The sequence below is a fragment of the Pocillopora damicornis genome, chromosome 8 (assembly GCF_964200805.1).
Source record: "Pocillopora damicornis chromosome 8, jaPocDami1.2, whole genome shotgun sequence".
NCBI classification, from domain to species: domain Eukaryota; kingdom Metazoa; phylum Cnidaria; class Anthozoa; order Scleractinia; family Pocilloporidae; genus Pocillopora; species Pocillopora damicornis.
This window is the reverse complement of record NC_142677.1, coordinates 15,918,842-15,934,170: the sequence shown is the minus strand read 5'-3', so window position 1 is coordinate 15,934,170 and position 15,329 is coordinate 15,918,842. Positions and strand designations below refer to the sequence as shown.

At 37.9% G+C, this 15,329-nt stretch overlaps 1 protein-coding gene, 2 long non-coding RNA genes and 1 pseudogene across 3 annotated transcripts; 3 read left to right on the top strand and 1 right to left on the bottom strand.

Annotated features, from left to right (window-relative positions):
- Window positions 1–1,585: 1,585 nt before the first annotated feature.
- On the top strand, window positions 1,586–2,675 carry LOC149041622 (uncharacterized). Its single transcript, XR_016189227.1, has 3 exons — window positions 1,586–1,741; window positions 2,212–2,271; window positions 2,350–2,675. It is a non-coding gene; the product is annotated as an uncharacterized LOC149041622 (long non-coding RNA).
- A 1,706-nt stretch (window positions 2,676–4,381) lies between these two features.
- On the top strand, window positions 4,382–10,775 carry LOC113675995 (uncharacterized). The gene is made up of 5 exons (XR_016189225.1): window positions 4,382–4,490; window positions 7,885–7,950; window positions 8,632–8,753; window positions 9,689–9,741; window positions 10,411–10,775. It is a non-coding gene; the product is annotated as an uncharacterized LOC113675995 (long non-coding RNA).
- LOC149041621 (uncharacterized) lies at window positions 5,850–6,787 on the top strand (annotated as a pseudogene).
- Window positions 10,776–11,541: 766 nt separating the features above from the next.
- LOC113676004 (uncharacterized) lies at window positions 11,542–15,251 on the bottom strand. Its single transcript, XM_027192615.2, has 4 exons — window positions 14,309–15,251; window positions 13,706–13,943; window positions 13,041–13,231; window positions 11,542–11,853 (listed from the first exon to the last, which is right to left on the bottom strand). Exons 1-4 carry the CDS (start codon window positions 15,249–15,251, stop codon window positions 11,678–11,680), a joined length of 1,548 nt encoding a protein of 515 aa, XP_027048416.2. The 3' UTR covers window positions 11,542–11,677.
- Between the last annotated feature and the right edge of the window lie 78 nt (window positions 15,252–15,329).

The window sequence follows — 15,329 nt, the reverse complement described above, 5'->3', positions numbered from 1 at the left end:
AATTTGTTTGGGCTAGACTGAGGGTAATTTCAGCCCGAGCCGTTTGAAGAGGGTGAAAATGACTCTGAGAAGGGTTCAAAAAAATTTACGCATAAGAACATACACTCTTTTTCTATTTTTTTTTTGTTTGTAATAACGTCTAATTTTGGGGCTGAGGCTGAACGCTCTTCTTTTTTTTTTTTGCGATTTGAGTCTAAAACCAAACGTTCTCAACCTTTCCTTAAAGTTGTGAGGTATAGTATTTCAATACATCAATTCGGACGTGATCAGACTACAAACTGAGTTGTTCTTTAATGTATCGTGCAATCGGAAAACCGCATTGTTAATTTTAAAAAAGGTCTCTTAGTATTTTGTCCTGTTAGGTCACAGTTTTACATTTCTTTTACCTTTATTTCAACTTTCCACATAAAAAGTACAAAATAAAGACTTTCTTAACTGACTCTCCGCCTGAGTATGTTCTTAGGATGTTCTTAAAATGTTGGGTAACCTTAGCCTAAATGTCCTTATAAAACGGGAATATAAATTTTATAACTATTACAATTACTCTTGAGGGAAATGAGAAATTAAAAAGTAACAATAATGTCAATAAAACAGTCTGAACAATCACGTAAGCGTGCGAGAAATGCCAAAATCTCTACTCCAATGGAGTTGGAACAGTCAGCCTGAGCGACAGTGTAAGTGATTCTTTCTGTGATTCTTTCTCCTTCTTGAGTACATCGAGCTAATGCTTTTGGTGCTTTCACGAGGTAGAATATCAAGCGTTACATTATTTGAATTCATTCCTTAAAAAAGCTGGAAATCGAACGATCTGTTTTTCCTTGACCGTCATTTGCAAACATTGATGAGAGAGGTTAATAATTCTGATTCATTATAAAGAACTTCCAATTGGGCAACTTCTCTGACTCGCCATTGTTAAAGACGATAAACACTTAATTTAAATATGCATACTGATTTGATAGGTAATTGCTCAAATGTTTGTGGCATTGTTACCTACTAGAAGTTTGGGGAACATTATAGATTTTTACCTAAATTGATATGATTTTTTGCTTGTATCTTGCTGTATACCGTCAAGGTATATAATGTGTAAATGCACTGGAGTCCTCGCCTGCCCCAATCTGCTACTCAACTAGTAATTTAGTGTTAACAACTGAGCTGAAAACGTAAATTGGCCATCGTAAAGGGTAAAAAAGCTGACGTTTCGAGCGTTAGCCCTTCGTCAATCGCTCTGACGAAGGGTAACGCTCGAAACGTCAGCCTTTTTACCCTTTACGATGGCCAATTTGCGTTTTCAACTCAGTTGTTAACACTAAACTACCTGCTATACTCTATCACCGACGCAACACCACAGTTTCTTCAGAAACTTACCCCCTTTATTCACCTGCCACGCAGCTACTTTGGAACGGACGCTGTAGACCGTGCGCTTCCCCCAAGTCTGATATCATTGCAAAAAGACCGATATTCAACAATAAAGAACATATGCATGTGTCAATAGCATCTTGTTTTACAATAAAATGGAATTTAACTGTCAAGGTATGTTATAACTTCGCTCTTGCTGTGACAGCCATGTCTTTATATTGTAATGTAGACACTCATGTGACCGTAGTGACCAGATGAAACGCCCACAAAAAGCCTCTAATGTTTGATTTCGTCCAGCTATGGAGTTAAAGGACTTTCGCCAGTCGGCGATAGAGCTAAGATCGACTGAAGTTGTAATTCGTTGGGATTTGTTTGATTTTTTCAGGTAACTATAACTATCATTATAAACTTTACTAATTAATAAGTACGCGTAAATAAATTTTAAATATAGAGCTTTAGTAGTCCTAAAAGGGGCCGGAGAAACCTGAGATTGTGTTACGTTTTCAATTCACATCAAAACGTAACCTTCAGGAAAATTGCCATGTACCATGTCGCAAATTTCGTTCGTAATTCTCGATTTTAAAACGAAATTTTAGACAGTCGTAGGATTGAAAAAGGAGTGGGCGAAGTGGACAAAAAGCCAGTTACACGTGGCTGCTGCTCTATGGTTTTACTGCTCACAGCATGGCAAGTTCCAACACAAAACGCTACTTTTTCACATACAATACTGGTTCACGAGTGGTGATTAAAGCTTCTTTTTATACCAACCCTAGCAGACTTAGTAATTTTCAGGACAAAAACGACGCGGTCGAGCCTCGACAGTAACTGATTACTGAGAGTTAGTTTTGATGTTAGTTTTAGATATTGTTGTTGTTGAGTTGGATTTAGAGTGGAAGACGGATCAGTTACCTGAAGGTAGGTAATTTGCTTTTAACTTTATTGTCAATTTTTTTTTTAATAATGTAATTATGGTTTTATTAAATATGTCAACAGTCAGGTACACGCCAGGCTCTGGGGGCTATGGCTATCGGTGTTAACCGTTCACGTGCTAGATTTGGAACTTGGATTGATCACTCAATCACCGAAGAGAGGCAAACATGGGCAACAAATTTTTACTGAAAAGTTGAACTTGATGATGGGAGATAGCTTCGTGGTGATAGCAACAATAATGAAAATGACTTCAGGTAGTATCCTACCGGCTTAGAGGTACGCCCGAGGAGCACTAGTATAGTAATGAGTTTCCGAGTCGGGTGATTAGCCGAAGTTGTCGGCTATTGCAATATGGCAGACTATTCCAGTAACACCATTCGCGATTTACCCACAGTCAAGCGACGTGATTGAACTAGACATGAACGTTATAACATACTTTAAATGTGAAGAATACATTGTTGAGTTTTAATCAAGGAAATTTTCGCCAAATTTTGTATGGCTGTTTCCTTCACCCTCTTCGATCTTTAGTTTCTTGTGGCCGCTGAGACCTGCGCTTGCAAAGGAAAACAGAATTTATGAATATTATCGCCACTATAATTCCCCTGTCATAGTTCTACTGGTGGAAAGATTCCCAAGATGAAATTTCTATTGTCTTGTACCTCTAGCTGGTAAGATCTTTCAGGGCTTAGAAAATATTACCAGCTAGAGGTACAGCTTGCATATTTAGTCAACTTTGCTCAATTGTTCTCAGGCTAGCTTAGAATTTAATAATTTGAAATTCATTTTAAACATAACAATGTTAATGATTCCGGCGGCCCCTCCAGCTGGTAGTGTTTGCTGAGTAATCTAAGATCCTATTAGCCAGATGAACAAGACTGCAAAGCATAAAAATATACCTATGGAGTGACTCCACAACAGTATAAGACTAACATGGAATGTAGAAAGGTTTTCCATAAATCAAGAAGTAAATGAAATGAGCTAAATTCACCTTGACTGCACAAAGTGCCTCTAGCATGTAGTATTTTCTAAGACACCTAAGATCCTACCGGCTAGAGGTACACGGCCAAGAAACAAGAAGATATTCATGAAAAAAGTAATTCTAATATGCAGTGTAAGACTAAATGGAATGCCAAAAAGTAAAACTCAAAGCAAACTGTCATTAAAATTGGGCATAGTCAATTAAATATGCTAGCTGTACCTCTACCTGGTAGTATTTTCTAAGCCTCTTAAAATCATACCAGCTAGAGGTACAAGACCAAATATAAATGCAAATGTACTCTTGTACAATGTTATTCCATGGAGTGTAAGACAACCACTTGGAGTGCAGAAAAGTAAAATGCGGAGCAAACCATGATAAAAATTGGGAAAAGTCCACAAAACAGGCATGCTGTACCCCTAGCCGGTAGTATATTCTAAGCCCCCTAAGATCCTACCAGCTAGAGGTACAAGACCAAATGAAAGTAAATGTAATTGTACTTATTGTTGAAAAAAAGTGATTAAAATGGGTGTAAGACTAATTTGGAGTGCTGAAAAGTAAAATGTGAAGCAAACCGTATTAAAAATTAGGCAAAGTCGACTAAATATGCAAACTGTACCTCTAGCCGGTAGTATTTTCTACGCCCCCAATATCCTACCGGCTAGAGGTACAAGACAATAGAAATTTCATCTTGGGGATCTTTCTAACCAGTAGAACTATGACAAGGGTATTATAGTGGCGATACTATTCATAAATTTCGTTTACCTTTGAGAGCGCTGATCTTAGCGGCTACAGTGATAAGCTTAAACTCTGCTGAACATGAAACTTCAGATCGACGAGGATCAAGGAAACAGCCAAAAAAAATTTAGCGAAATTTCCTTGATTTAAAGTCAACAATGTATTCTTTACGCGTAAAGCATGTTATAATGTTCATGTCTGTTTCAATCACGTCGCTTGACTGTCGGTAAATAGCAAACAGTGTTACTGCAGTAGTCCGCCATATTGCAATGGCCGCCTCGGAACTCGTCACTAGTACTCCTCGGGCGTACCTCAAGCTGGCAATGCTTTCCCCTTGCAAGCCGGTAGGCGTTACGGCATCCTGACGTAATACGTCCTTGATTCATCACATTCACGTGCGCCCAAATTTGAATGTCAAAACAAACAAGTAATCGTCGAGAGACCACAATATCCTCACTTAATTCGTTTTGATCGCACAGATTATCGTCAGGTGAGCGTATTTCTCTGTTATTTTGAAATTTTTTCTTCTTCAGAGCCTTTCATGGAATGATTTCCTATGAGAAAATCGTTCAATTCAGTGCAAACGATTGAGAGCGAACAAGAGCAGATTCCCTCCTTCACGCGTGTTTTCATGAGCCCTTCCGTTCGAGGAAAATGGTTTACTTCGTGAGGCTCGAAATCAAAACAAAAAGTCGCTAATTAAGTGAACAGCACCACATCCTTTCCCCATTTCCTTTCCACTTGCAAACATGTCCTCGGGCGTAATTTAGTGTTAACAACTGGGTTGAAAACGTAAATTAGCCACCGTAAAGGGTAAAAAAAGCTGGCGTCCGACGAAGGGCTAACGCTCGAAACGTCAGCTTTTTTACTCTTTACGGTGACTAATTTACGTTTTCAACCCAGTTGTTAACACTAAATTACCTGCTATACTCTCCCACTGACGCAGCACCACAGTTTCTTTAGAAACTTACTCCTTTACTCGTAAAAATACGCACCAATCTAAAAGTACATACTTCCCAAAAATGATGCAGTGTTCCCAGTTAAATGTACGAAAGGGGTATACATTTTGGTCTCCTGTGGAGGCAGAAGAAACCACGATGAACCCAAGCTTAAGTAATCGCTGTTAGAATGATCTTTTTCTAATGTAAGTCAGCCATAAGAAGTGATATAAAGGGTACACGAAACCTTTTCAAGAAAATCGGAAACAAATCAGATCAAAAGTTCGCGTGATTTTACAAAGGAGACAAGGCGCTCGAATTATTGCGATGTAACGATCTCGCTTTGAAGGAATTCCTGCAGGCTAAATCAACTTTCGGAATACCTTCATTTACACAGATTACTATTGCTGAAGTAGCCTATGTTACAAGATATAAAGGGTGTAAGTTTCTAAAGAAACTGTAGCTGCATGGGTGGGAGAGTATAGCAGGTAATTCGGTGTTAACAACCGAGTTGAAAACGTAAATCAGCCATCGTAAAGAGTTAAAAGGCTGACGTTTCGAGCGTTAGCCCTTCGCCAGAGCGATTCCAATCGGATAACGCTCGAAACGTCAGCCTTTTAACTCTTAACGGTGGCCAATTTACGTTCTCAACTCAGTTGTCAACTCTAAATAACTGCATGTGCAAAACATTTTCTTTCCTGTGTATATGAACTGTCAATCAAAATACACATGACCTCTAAAAATAGCGTGTGCACTGTGTGAAACGTAAACATGGTGTAAGGATAAAAGCGCAAGAATTAAGCGTCTTCAAAGCAGTAAAGATCGTCGTAACTCATCACGAGAAGCCGCTGAAACGTAGGTCTAAAAAGAAAAAAGCACGTTTGACAACACAGTTTTGAACACAATACAAAATACGGAGAAGAAGACATGCCGACCGAAGGCGAAGGAGGTTCGGCAGAAACGCCGCAAATACAGACCGCTCCGACCGCTCCAGTTTTAGATTTTACTTCGAACTTTCCAGTCCCAAGCCCAATGAAAGTGTCAGGGAACAGAGTTACAAACTGGGAGTTCTTCAGACAATAGAGGCAGGATTACGAGCTTGGCACCGGGCTAGAACACCGACCAGAACCAGTCCGTTTAGCAATAAGTATGACGCGCTCACGGACGAGATGATTCGGAACAGGATCGTAATAGGAATCCAAGACAAAGGTACGAAGGAACGACTGCTCAAAAAAGAGAATTTAGATAAGGATAAGACACTCAGCATTTGCAAATCGAACGAAGTGGCGACTAAACAACTCGAATTCATGAAACAGGATCAAAGCCTAACAAACGAGCACGTCAACGCCGTGGGCAGTCAAGCGAAACGACCAAATGGCATGGTCGCGCGATAGAACGAAAGATCCAAAGGATACAAAGAACACGAAGAAGAATTGCAGCAGATGTGGTTGACCAAAGAAGCACAAGAAAGAAGAGCGTAAAGCGTACAGTCAAACATGTCTTGTGTGTTTGAAGCCAAATCACTTTGCATCTGTCTGTCGTCAGAAAAACAAGCCCACATGAGAAAAGACAACACATAAAGGTCGCAAGCGACCGATAGTGAAGATCCGCTCTTCAAGATCGAAGAAGTCTCCAGCGTGGAAACACCAGGCAAGCAATTTAACGCTAAGATAATCTTCTCAGACCTAGAAGAGTCATACTTCACTGAGTTATAATGTCAGTTAGACACCGGCGCTACGTGCAATGTGATGGGGCTCCTACACTTGGCAGTCGTAAACCAAACGGGCGACCCCCTCTCAGAAGTAGTTACCCTGAAGATACATCAAAATAACACAGCCAAAGAGTTGGATTTCCAGATTGTCGAAACAATAAACAAGCCTCTACTATCTGCTGAAACCTGCGAGAAACTCGGACTGTTTAAGCTTACCATCTCAGAAACACAGTACAAGTAAACAGTGTGGGTCCAGTATCAGTAAAGATGAGTGCTCCACTGATCAGAGAGAAAGTCTTGACCGAATACAAGGATTTGTTCAATTGCCTTGGTCATATAGGAGATTCCAGCAGTTTCACTATCGATCCAAACTATCCCCTAGTACAACATATGCTGAGATACATACCAGTGACTCTGCAGAAAGAAGTCAAGGAGAAGATTGCAGAGTTGGAGAGGAAAGGCATTACACAAAAAGTGGCTGAGTCCACTTCATGGATTAGCAGCATGGTGGTACTTGAAATGTTTCCTCCAACTTGTTCACCCTGAAATCTAAGGAATATATTGTGCTTACAGACAGTTACTCAGATTTCATAGAAGTTGATGAGTTGAAGGACATGACCACAGTGTACATCATAAAGTTTTTCAAAGAGCAATTTAGCTGTTACAGCAGACCTGATGTACTTGTCACCAACACCGCCATTTCAGAGTATTTCCAGGGAATGGGAGTCTAAACACATGACGTCATCACCCAAGCATGTCAAATCCATCAGTAAGGCCAAAGCGGCAGCAGAAATAGTAAAGAAGATTTTCAAGAAAGCATACAGAGACAACAAGGACCCTTGGCTGGCATTGATAGATCAGCGCAATGTGCCTAAGCAAGGTGTTAATTGTAGCTTAGAACAGAGACTGATGGCATGAAGAACATGTACACTGTGACCCATATTAGCAAATCTTCTGTACCCCAGAGTAGAAAAGTATTGTTTCTGTAGATAAACTGTCAATCAAAAACATACACAGGCTTCTCTAAAAATGGCGTGTTCACTGTATGAAGTGTAAACAGCCTACTTGCAAAATTTTACTTGTGATGCAGTAACACAAAAGAAAAACCGATTATTTTGAAACCATTATGAAATGGAAGCTTTGAGTATACCCAAAAAAAAAAAAAGCTTTGGTTTTCTGAATTTAATGTTCCAAACATTTTCACAAGAGTTTTTTACTGAATTATTTTGTTACAGATTCCAGGGATGGATAATCAACCCAATCCAGCACCTAAAATCCCACAAGAGGATTTGGATGAAGAGGTACAGTTTACATATTGTGAACATCATAATGTTATGTTTGTGTGTGAAACAAACAGCCAAATGAGTACACCCACCAGGTGCTAGTAGGTGGATTTCCCTATTCCATTCCGTAACGGACTAGGTGTGAAGTTTTGATTGTTGTGACTTTCTATTTACCTTTGGTTTTGTCATTAACAAGGCTGCAACTAGTACAGAAAAAATTAGATGGACATTTTAACAAAAGATATCACTAACCGTTGTGTACTTTTTCAAATCTCTTTTCACAACTTTTGGCTGCTTTGCCACTTAAATGTGCAATAGTGATGTTTATGTAGTTAATCTGAGTTGAGATGTGTTTGTATTGTTAATCTGAGTTGAGATGTATAGGCCACATGTTCCACCTTTTTGATGAAAAAATAAAAGGCAGATATACACTGTATGTTTTTGGATGGTTACATTTTTGAGACCAGGAGTAAATAGATGCATAAATTTCTTCCTTTCTACTTACAAAAAGTAGAGTAAGAAAAACAATATGGATACATTCTTGTCACTTGTGTTTCTGCAGTCCCTCTACTTATATATTTGCAGACAAGTTAATTGCATTATTATAATGTGGTCATTTTGTTTTGAGATCTAAACCCTTTGGGTAAAATCACTGATTGCTTCATTCAAGGAAACTTGCTCTTGAACCTCTTTAAACAGATTGAAAATCAACATGGTATTCTAATTGATGAAGAAATCTTCAACTTGGAAGAGATTAAACAGCAACTAGAAATGATAAAAACTCTACTGTCCTTACTGCTGCTGTGTCTTCACTTTTACAGGTAAAATATCAAAAACAAAGTTCATTTACTAAGAAAACAATTCTGAGGTACATTTGCTTTACATGCACGGAAAAGTAACACAAAATGAAGATAAAAAAGATTAATGGCAGTAATTTTGCTTTAGTTATTCAAATATTTGTGCCCTCCACCTCAATAGACTTTCTTGGTTTCATCTGATTTCCTGCTCTAACAGTTTTGGAATGCTGCCATGAATGATTTAAATTAAAAAGAATGGTAGAAGCCATGGACAAATAATTATAACCTAATACAGACCTATTAATTTGGTAAATAACCTTTTAATATAATTTTATTTAAATTAAACATTGTTTATGCTACTTGATCAAGATCTTGAAAATCTATTCATGATTGCCCACCACCTAGATTTTAGGGTGAAAATCAGAAGCATCATATTGGTTATTAGATATTTTTGTCAAGTTTACTTTGGTGTTTAAGTTATTGGGGACCTTGAGTGAAGCTTCATCATTTGATAATCCTTACTGGTACAAGTCTTTTGTGACTGCTTTTTAAGTCAGTAAGGGGACAAGAGTTCTACTGTAGTCTCAACTGCCTTTGTAACATTTTGTTTTTCTTGTCATATAATTAATTTAAATGAGGAATTATAGATAATACTGCCTAAAAGGCATATCTTTGACTAATTTTAGTGAAAAAAAGTACTGAAAGTAACATATTTACGAGTAATTATAGGGTGGTTAACAATCCCAGTTTTCTTGGGGGATACCAGTTGACAATTCACAACTCAGTAAAGGAGTTAAATTTTGAACATGATGATCAGTCAGCTAAGAACAAATTCTGTGGATGCATGATGGAAAGCTCAAGTTAATCAGTTGATCAGTCTCAGTTGCTCTGCTCACTCAAATGAATGTTTTGAAGACACTGTGAGGAGTGACTTGGGACATTGTTTTATTCATTTTCAGCAATGCTCCCTCTGAGAGAGACTAGACTCATCAAAATTTGACACAGAAAGAAGGTGATGTTACACTTAATATACTTTTATGCTGATCAATTTGACTGTCGACTGAGCCTGTGGAGTGGGGAATTTGAACCTTGCTTGGTTGGGGTGGGGAATTCGAATTGTGTCAAGTCTTTCCAATGGAATACAAGTCTTTTATCTTTCAATATGGTGGTTTTAAAGGTAAATAGTTCATGAGCAAATGGTTTGGAAGAAAGGGTTCACAAGGGTTAGGTTCAAAGCTTGGTCAGTGAGTAGAAAGTCACAGTTGTTGTTGATTTTGCTTTTTACCAAAATACTGACCATCTAATCCGGCACTCATGTAGGGCATTACCAAAAAACAATCTTCAAAAGTTAAAATGCCCAGCAAGAGGGGGGCATGTTGAAGCTTCGAAATGACCAATACTTATTTCTGGCAAACTCAGGACCAATAATATTTTTAAGCCCATACACTTCTAAACTTGACCCCAGAAATGTTGGATGGGTAGAACACACTTCAAAAAAATGCCTTTTTCTTCTTACATAACTCAGTTAAAATAGAAAGGAGTCTAACAATTGCTTTTGTTACGGAGAAAAATTTTATACCCGTGTACCTATGTTTGAGATGCAATTCCACAAGTCAAGTATTTGAATACAGGGTTGTTCTTCATCCAAGTTCACCTAATGTTTTCTTTTTATTTTATTCAGGTTGATATTGAGAGCATGGATAGCTTTGCTGCAAAGAAATATTTACTAAGTCTTTTTAATTAGTTGTTAGTATTTGCTGCCTTAATTTTAAAAGATAAAATTCTTGGAATGGCAAAGGCTTTCATTTGTATGATACATAAAATATATGGCACTTTTATATGGCTCAGCTTTCAGGTTTGCCTTTTTTAAGTCTTGGAATTGTGAAGTATTTTTAGTAGTTTTCACTGCCATGGTTTTATAGATTGTACATATGGCCAGTGTAAAGCTGTGACTTGTTTGTATTGTCACATGGTTTGGCTTTGAAGTAATCCCTTGTCGGTGTCATGAACTTTAAGTCATTTTATTAAAACGTATTTTTAGTGGTTTTTGCTACCATGATTGTCTTCATGTCTCACTAAAGGCTTTGATGCAATACTCATGTACTTCATACTCTAGAAAATAATCATACTCTAGTTGTCATGACTTTCATCTCCCCTCAAAAAGATCTTTGCTGAATTTGTTGTATTGGCCTTCCAAAGAGATACAAACAACAGCCTCCATTTGGTGTCACAATTATGAGAAGAGGAGGGGAGGGGGGGGGGGGAAGAGGATAACCTGCAATGAACTTGATTCCCATCCAGTGGGATCAGCAATATTTTTTGTCACTTGGTTCCACAGAACTGGGATAAACTGCAGCTGGATGGGCTGCATGGCTCAGGTGTAGACCTTTTCAAATTCTGTTTATCTTGCAAATTTTACTTTCCTTGTGTTGCAATTTTTTAACAATCTGATAATTATTAATTTTTATGTATGCTGCTTTATACCCCTCTTACTCCTCAATGGAGACTTATTTTAAATTTGTGTTACTTTACAGAGTTACAAAAAAACGTTTCCTGCCATTCCTCAGAAAAAAATTCATTAAAAGACAGTTTGGTTCATTTGGTTTCATTCATAACACATTTTGTTTACTGGTGAATTGAATAATCTGTTCTGTAGCAGAAATCTCATGACAGGTCATTAGTTTACATATTAAAGTAAAGAAGGATTGATCTTCAAGGTGTCTGTTAAGAGCAAAAAGCTTTGTTCCAACAGGAGTTCCACAAGAATGGTACAGGGGAATTTAAAAAATAAATTAATCCTTTCTCTTGGTTTGTGTTGTACTAAAATTTTATTGTCATCGACATCAAACATATACATCACAGCTGGACATATAGCATCCACCCAACCATGCAAAAAATACATTCTGCACTAAAAAATAGCTACTGTTTCAACTGATGTACTGCCCCAATCACATATCTTCAGTACTCCATTTATATGCATCTGTCTGTGCAGCAGCTTTGTTGGCTAACATGGCAAATCGTTTGTTCTCAAAGCCATTTGAGCGGTTCACACCATCCCAGCGGTATCCTGGTCTGATGTTAAATCTGTTTGGGGGAGGATCTGGGCCCTTGTACACAGGTTTTTCTGTCAAAAGGAATAAAGGGGTGCAAAGATATGTAAAAAAAAAAAAACAACAGAGTATTGATTACTAAATTTACTTGTTCAAAAGTGCAAGTCAGGTGAGCTTCATATTAAACCCTTTTTACCCTAACATCACTAACATCACTATACATTTCTTGAAGTGCTAACAAAGACAATTTGTTTGTCAATAAAGAGCTTCTTGTTTGAATGAGTAGGTGATCATTTTCTCTATTCTTGTGGCTTCTACATTTTAATCAGCGGCGAAATTGTAAGGAGAAATTAAATACCAGTCCCTCTAAGAGGTCAAAGGGTTAAAGGGACAAAAGTACCAAACAGTTAAGATCTCATAAGTAACTCATCACTGTTTGCCATACAGTTCTTGTGATGTTAGTTCAGAGAATTTGGTATTGGATCAACTAATAATCCCTTTACTATTATTTTTCTTTATTCTCATCACTTTCATACTTGATACTGTATTGATATTGTAAGGAGAAATTTTGTCTCAGTCACTTATGAGTTAAAGGGTTGAGAGCTTTTTTTACAGCATATGGATGGCTTTACCTGTCATGTTTAGTTAGAATCATAAAAACCAAACCCAAAGTATATCTACAAAAATGCATGTGCTATTACGTTGAAGCAAACCAGAACAAACAATACTGCACTGAAACCAGGGAGAACTAGAGGTCACTAACATGTGAAGCAACCTTAATCCTTTGACCCCTGACAGTGAATAGTATCCTAATTTTCTTTACAATACCATCCCCGGATCACTCAGTAAGGGCACAAGAATAAAGGAAATGATCACCAATTAAAGAAGCTCTTGATTGATAAACAAATTGTCCCTATTAGCACCTTAGAAAATGTATAGAGAACAGTGTGGAGAATATGCATACTGATGTTGAGGTGTAAAGTGTTAAGTATAGGGAGATAATTGTTAGTAACTATAATGTGATCCATTTTAGTAAGTGTTGCATCCTTTTAGAACTTCATTTTGCAGTCACAATACAAATTTCAAATACAATTTTTCATTACGGCATTAAGAATTGCGTGGTTTATGAACATACTTCTCCCTAAACATCAATCAGTGTGGTAAAAAACAAAATTTCAACATTACTCCTGTGATTGGCTTGAGAATCCCTTTAAAGCTCTCTTGTAAACAAAATCTAAGTTGATAGCCAAAAGACACAAACCTTTCTTTCCCTCCATTACATTTTGTTTAGCCTTTTTCTGCTTCATGTAAGCCAACATTGGATCATCATCTCTTTCCTGATCTTTCAACATTTTATCTAGGTCAACATCATCACGGTACCGAGCCAGTGGTTTATCCACTTCATGTAGATAATCAGCAACTTTTTCCTCATTTTCTCTAGTTTGTGCTACCCTGTTGACAAAAAAAAAAAAAATGCAAAAATTTTAGTTGAAGAAAAAAAAACAAAAGCTCAGATTAGGTTTAAAGTTTCCTGGAGTTGACAATGCTCTCTCTCTTGATTTTAATATTATCAAATGTAAAAATTCACTATGTCTTAGTTAAACAAAGATTTTTTGAAGGGACAAATAAAATTAAACGATCTCAAGAGTGTACTTATCTTCTACTAACTGGGTGATGTTGGGAGGGTCAGGAAATATGGGAATGATCAGTTAAAGTGAAATGGTAGTGCCTCAATGGTCAACTTCTTGCATCCAATATGAATTCATCTGAATGCCAATTTCTGTTGCTCAGAGGAAAGCTTCAATCTCATTTTGTGCAAGTAATTAACCAACTATACCTTCATATTTTTCTCAGGAGAGGGTTGATTTACTAAGGATTACATTGGGGCTTGCATTTTCACAGATCTACCATAATGAAAATACTCACCCTCTTCCCCACTCCATAAATTTCTCATTCTCTTCTGTCTCCTTTCTTTCCTCCTCCCTTCTTTTAATTCTCTCTAACTTGATGTCCTTTTTTCTTCCCATTTTATCACGGTACACTGTTTCTGAACCTTTGCCTGATATACTTGGATCCATTGTAGCAAACATTTCAGCTTCTCTCTGCCGTTTCCTTTCATTTTCTCGCTTCAAGTCACTTCCACTCAGAAGACCAGCTTTCTGTCCTACACCAACAGAAAAAGTTTAATCATTTTAGGAAGTTTATAGAGGCAGATCACATACAGTTCTGAGAACCTCTAACATAAAAGAGAAAAAAAAAAAGTCAAATACCAGCAAACATTCCCCAGCAAGGGGAACTACATGTAAATCTAGTTTCTAAAATACTTGGCCACATTCTCTCCTTGTAAGTCTGGACCAGTGTTCGTTCACAAAACTCAGTCCAGAAAAAATTAAGTTTATGTTGATTACAGATGGCTGGAAAAATTCAGAAAATATGGAGCTTTCTCTAAACTTTCAGCAACGCAACACCTGTATAACTTTGCAACTTGAAAATCAAAAGCAAAGAAATAAACTTCACAGTTTCACTAACCACTAGCCATTCTTTCTCCATGTTTATCCGCTCTCTTTTGTTTCCCACTTTCTGTTCTTATGTCTCTCCTATCAGGTTTTTTTTGTCTTCTTGGTGGTGACTGGTCTGAATCACCATTACCATGTTTTCTAGGGGGTGACTGATCAGATTCACTGTTTGCACGTTTTCTAACAGGTGACTGATCAGACTCACTATTTGCTCTTTTCCTTAGCGGTGATTGATCCAATTCTTTATTCAGTTCCGACCTGGGAGGTGAAAGGTCAGAAGAATCATTCCTACGTCTCCTCACAGGAGACCTATTGGGACTTTCTTGTAACCGTGGTGAGTCAAGACTGTGATCTTGTGACTGCTCTGGTAGAGAATCACCAGAATCATGCCTTTTCCGCCTCGCTCTTGGAGGACTCTGATCTGCTACGGGAGAGGCATCTTGCCTCCCATTATGGACTGAAGGTGAATCTCTTACAGCTCTGTGCGAAGATTTTTTCCTAGGTGGCGATTGGTCTGAGTTGTAAACACCTCCACCACGTCGAGGAGACAAGTCAGGTGTATCCAGTCTCTTTCTGCCTGTTATTCGTGGTGTTGGGTTCTCACTCTCAAAATTTAACCTATCCTCTTCCTCTCTATATAACTGAGTCGCTCTACTTATTGGCGCCCACTTGTTTCTATGGTCTTCCTCTCTTTTCTTGAATGATTCTATTGATACTTTTGTGATACCATCTTCTTCAAAAACTGCTGGAGCTTCGTCAACATCGCCTTCCAGTTCGTTCACGTCTTGTGCGGAATCATGGACTTTGATATCTCTGATATCGATATCATCATCCACAATGATAGATTTTGGATATCTTGAAGAGGCCTTGGGAACTTTCTTCCTCTTCTTCTTTTTTTCACCTTCGGAATTGGACAAATAACGCTTGAGGTACTCTTGCTTAGAAATGGCCGCCATCTTGAAAGTGGTGATGCGCTAAAAGAGTGGCGCATATGTTGTTAGAGAGACTGCTGCGAAAACGCTGGCTCGCAATCA

What these genes read in the sequence shown, in the direction of transcription:
- LOC113676004 (XM_027192615.2), bottom strand. Translation starts at nt 15,251, where the DNA reads ATGGCGGCCATTTCTAAGCAAGAGTACCTCAAGCGTTATTTGTCCAAT. An exon ending in TGGAGAAAGAATGGCTAGTG is followed by an intron (nt 13,944 to 14,308) that starts GTTAGTGAAACT and finishes CTGTTGGTGTAG; the next exon opens with GACAGAAAGCTGGTCTTCTG. An exon ending in TGTAATGGAGGGAAAGAAAG is followed by an intron (nt 11,854 to 13,040) that starts GTTTGTGTCTTT and finishes TCCTTTTGACAG; the next exon opens with AAAAACCTGTGTACAAGGGC.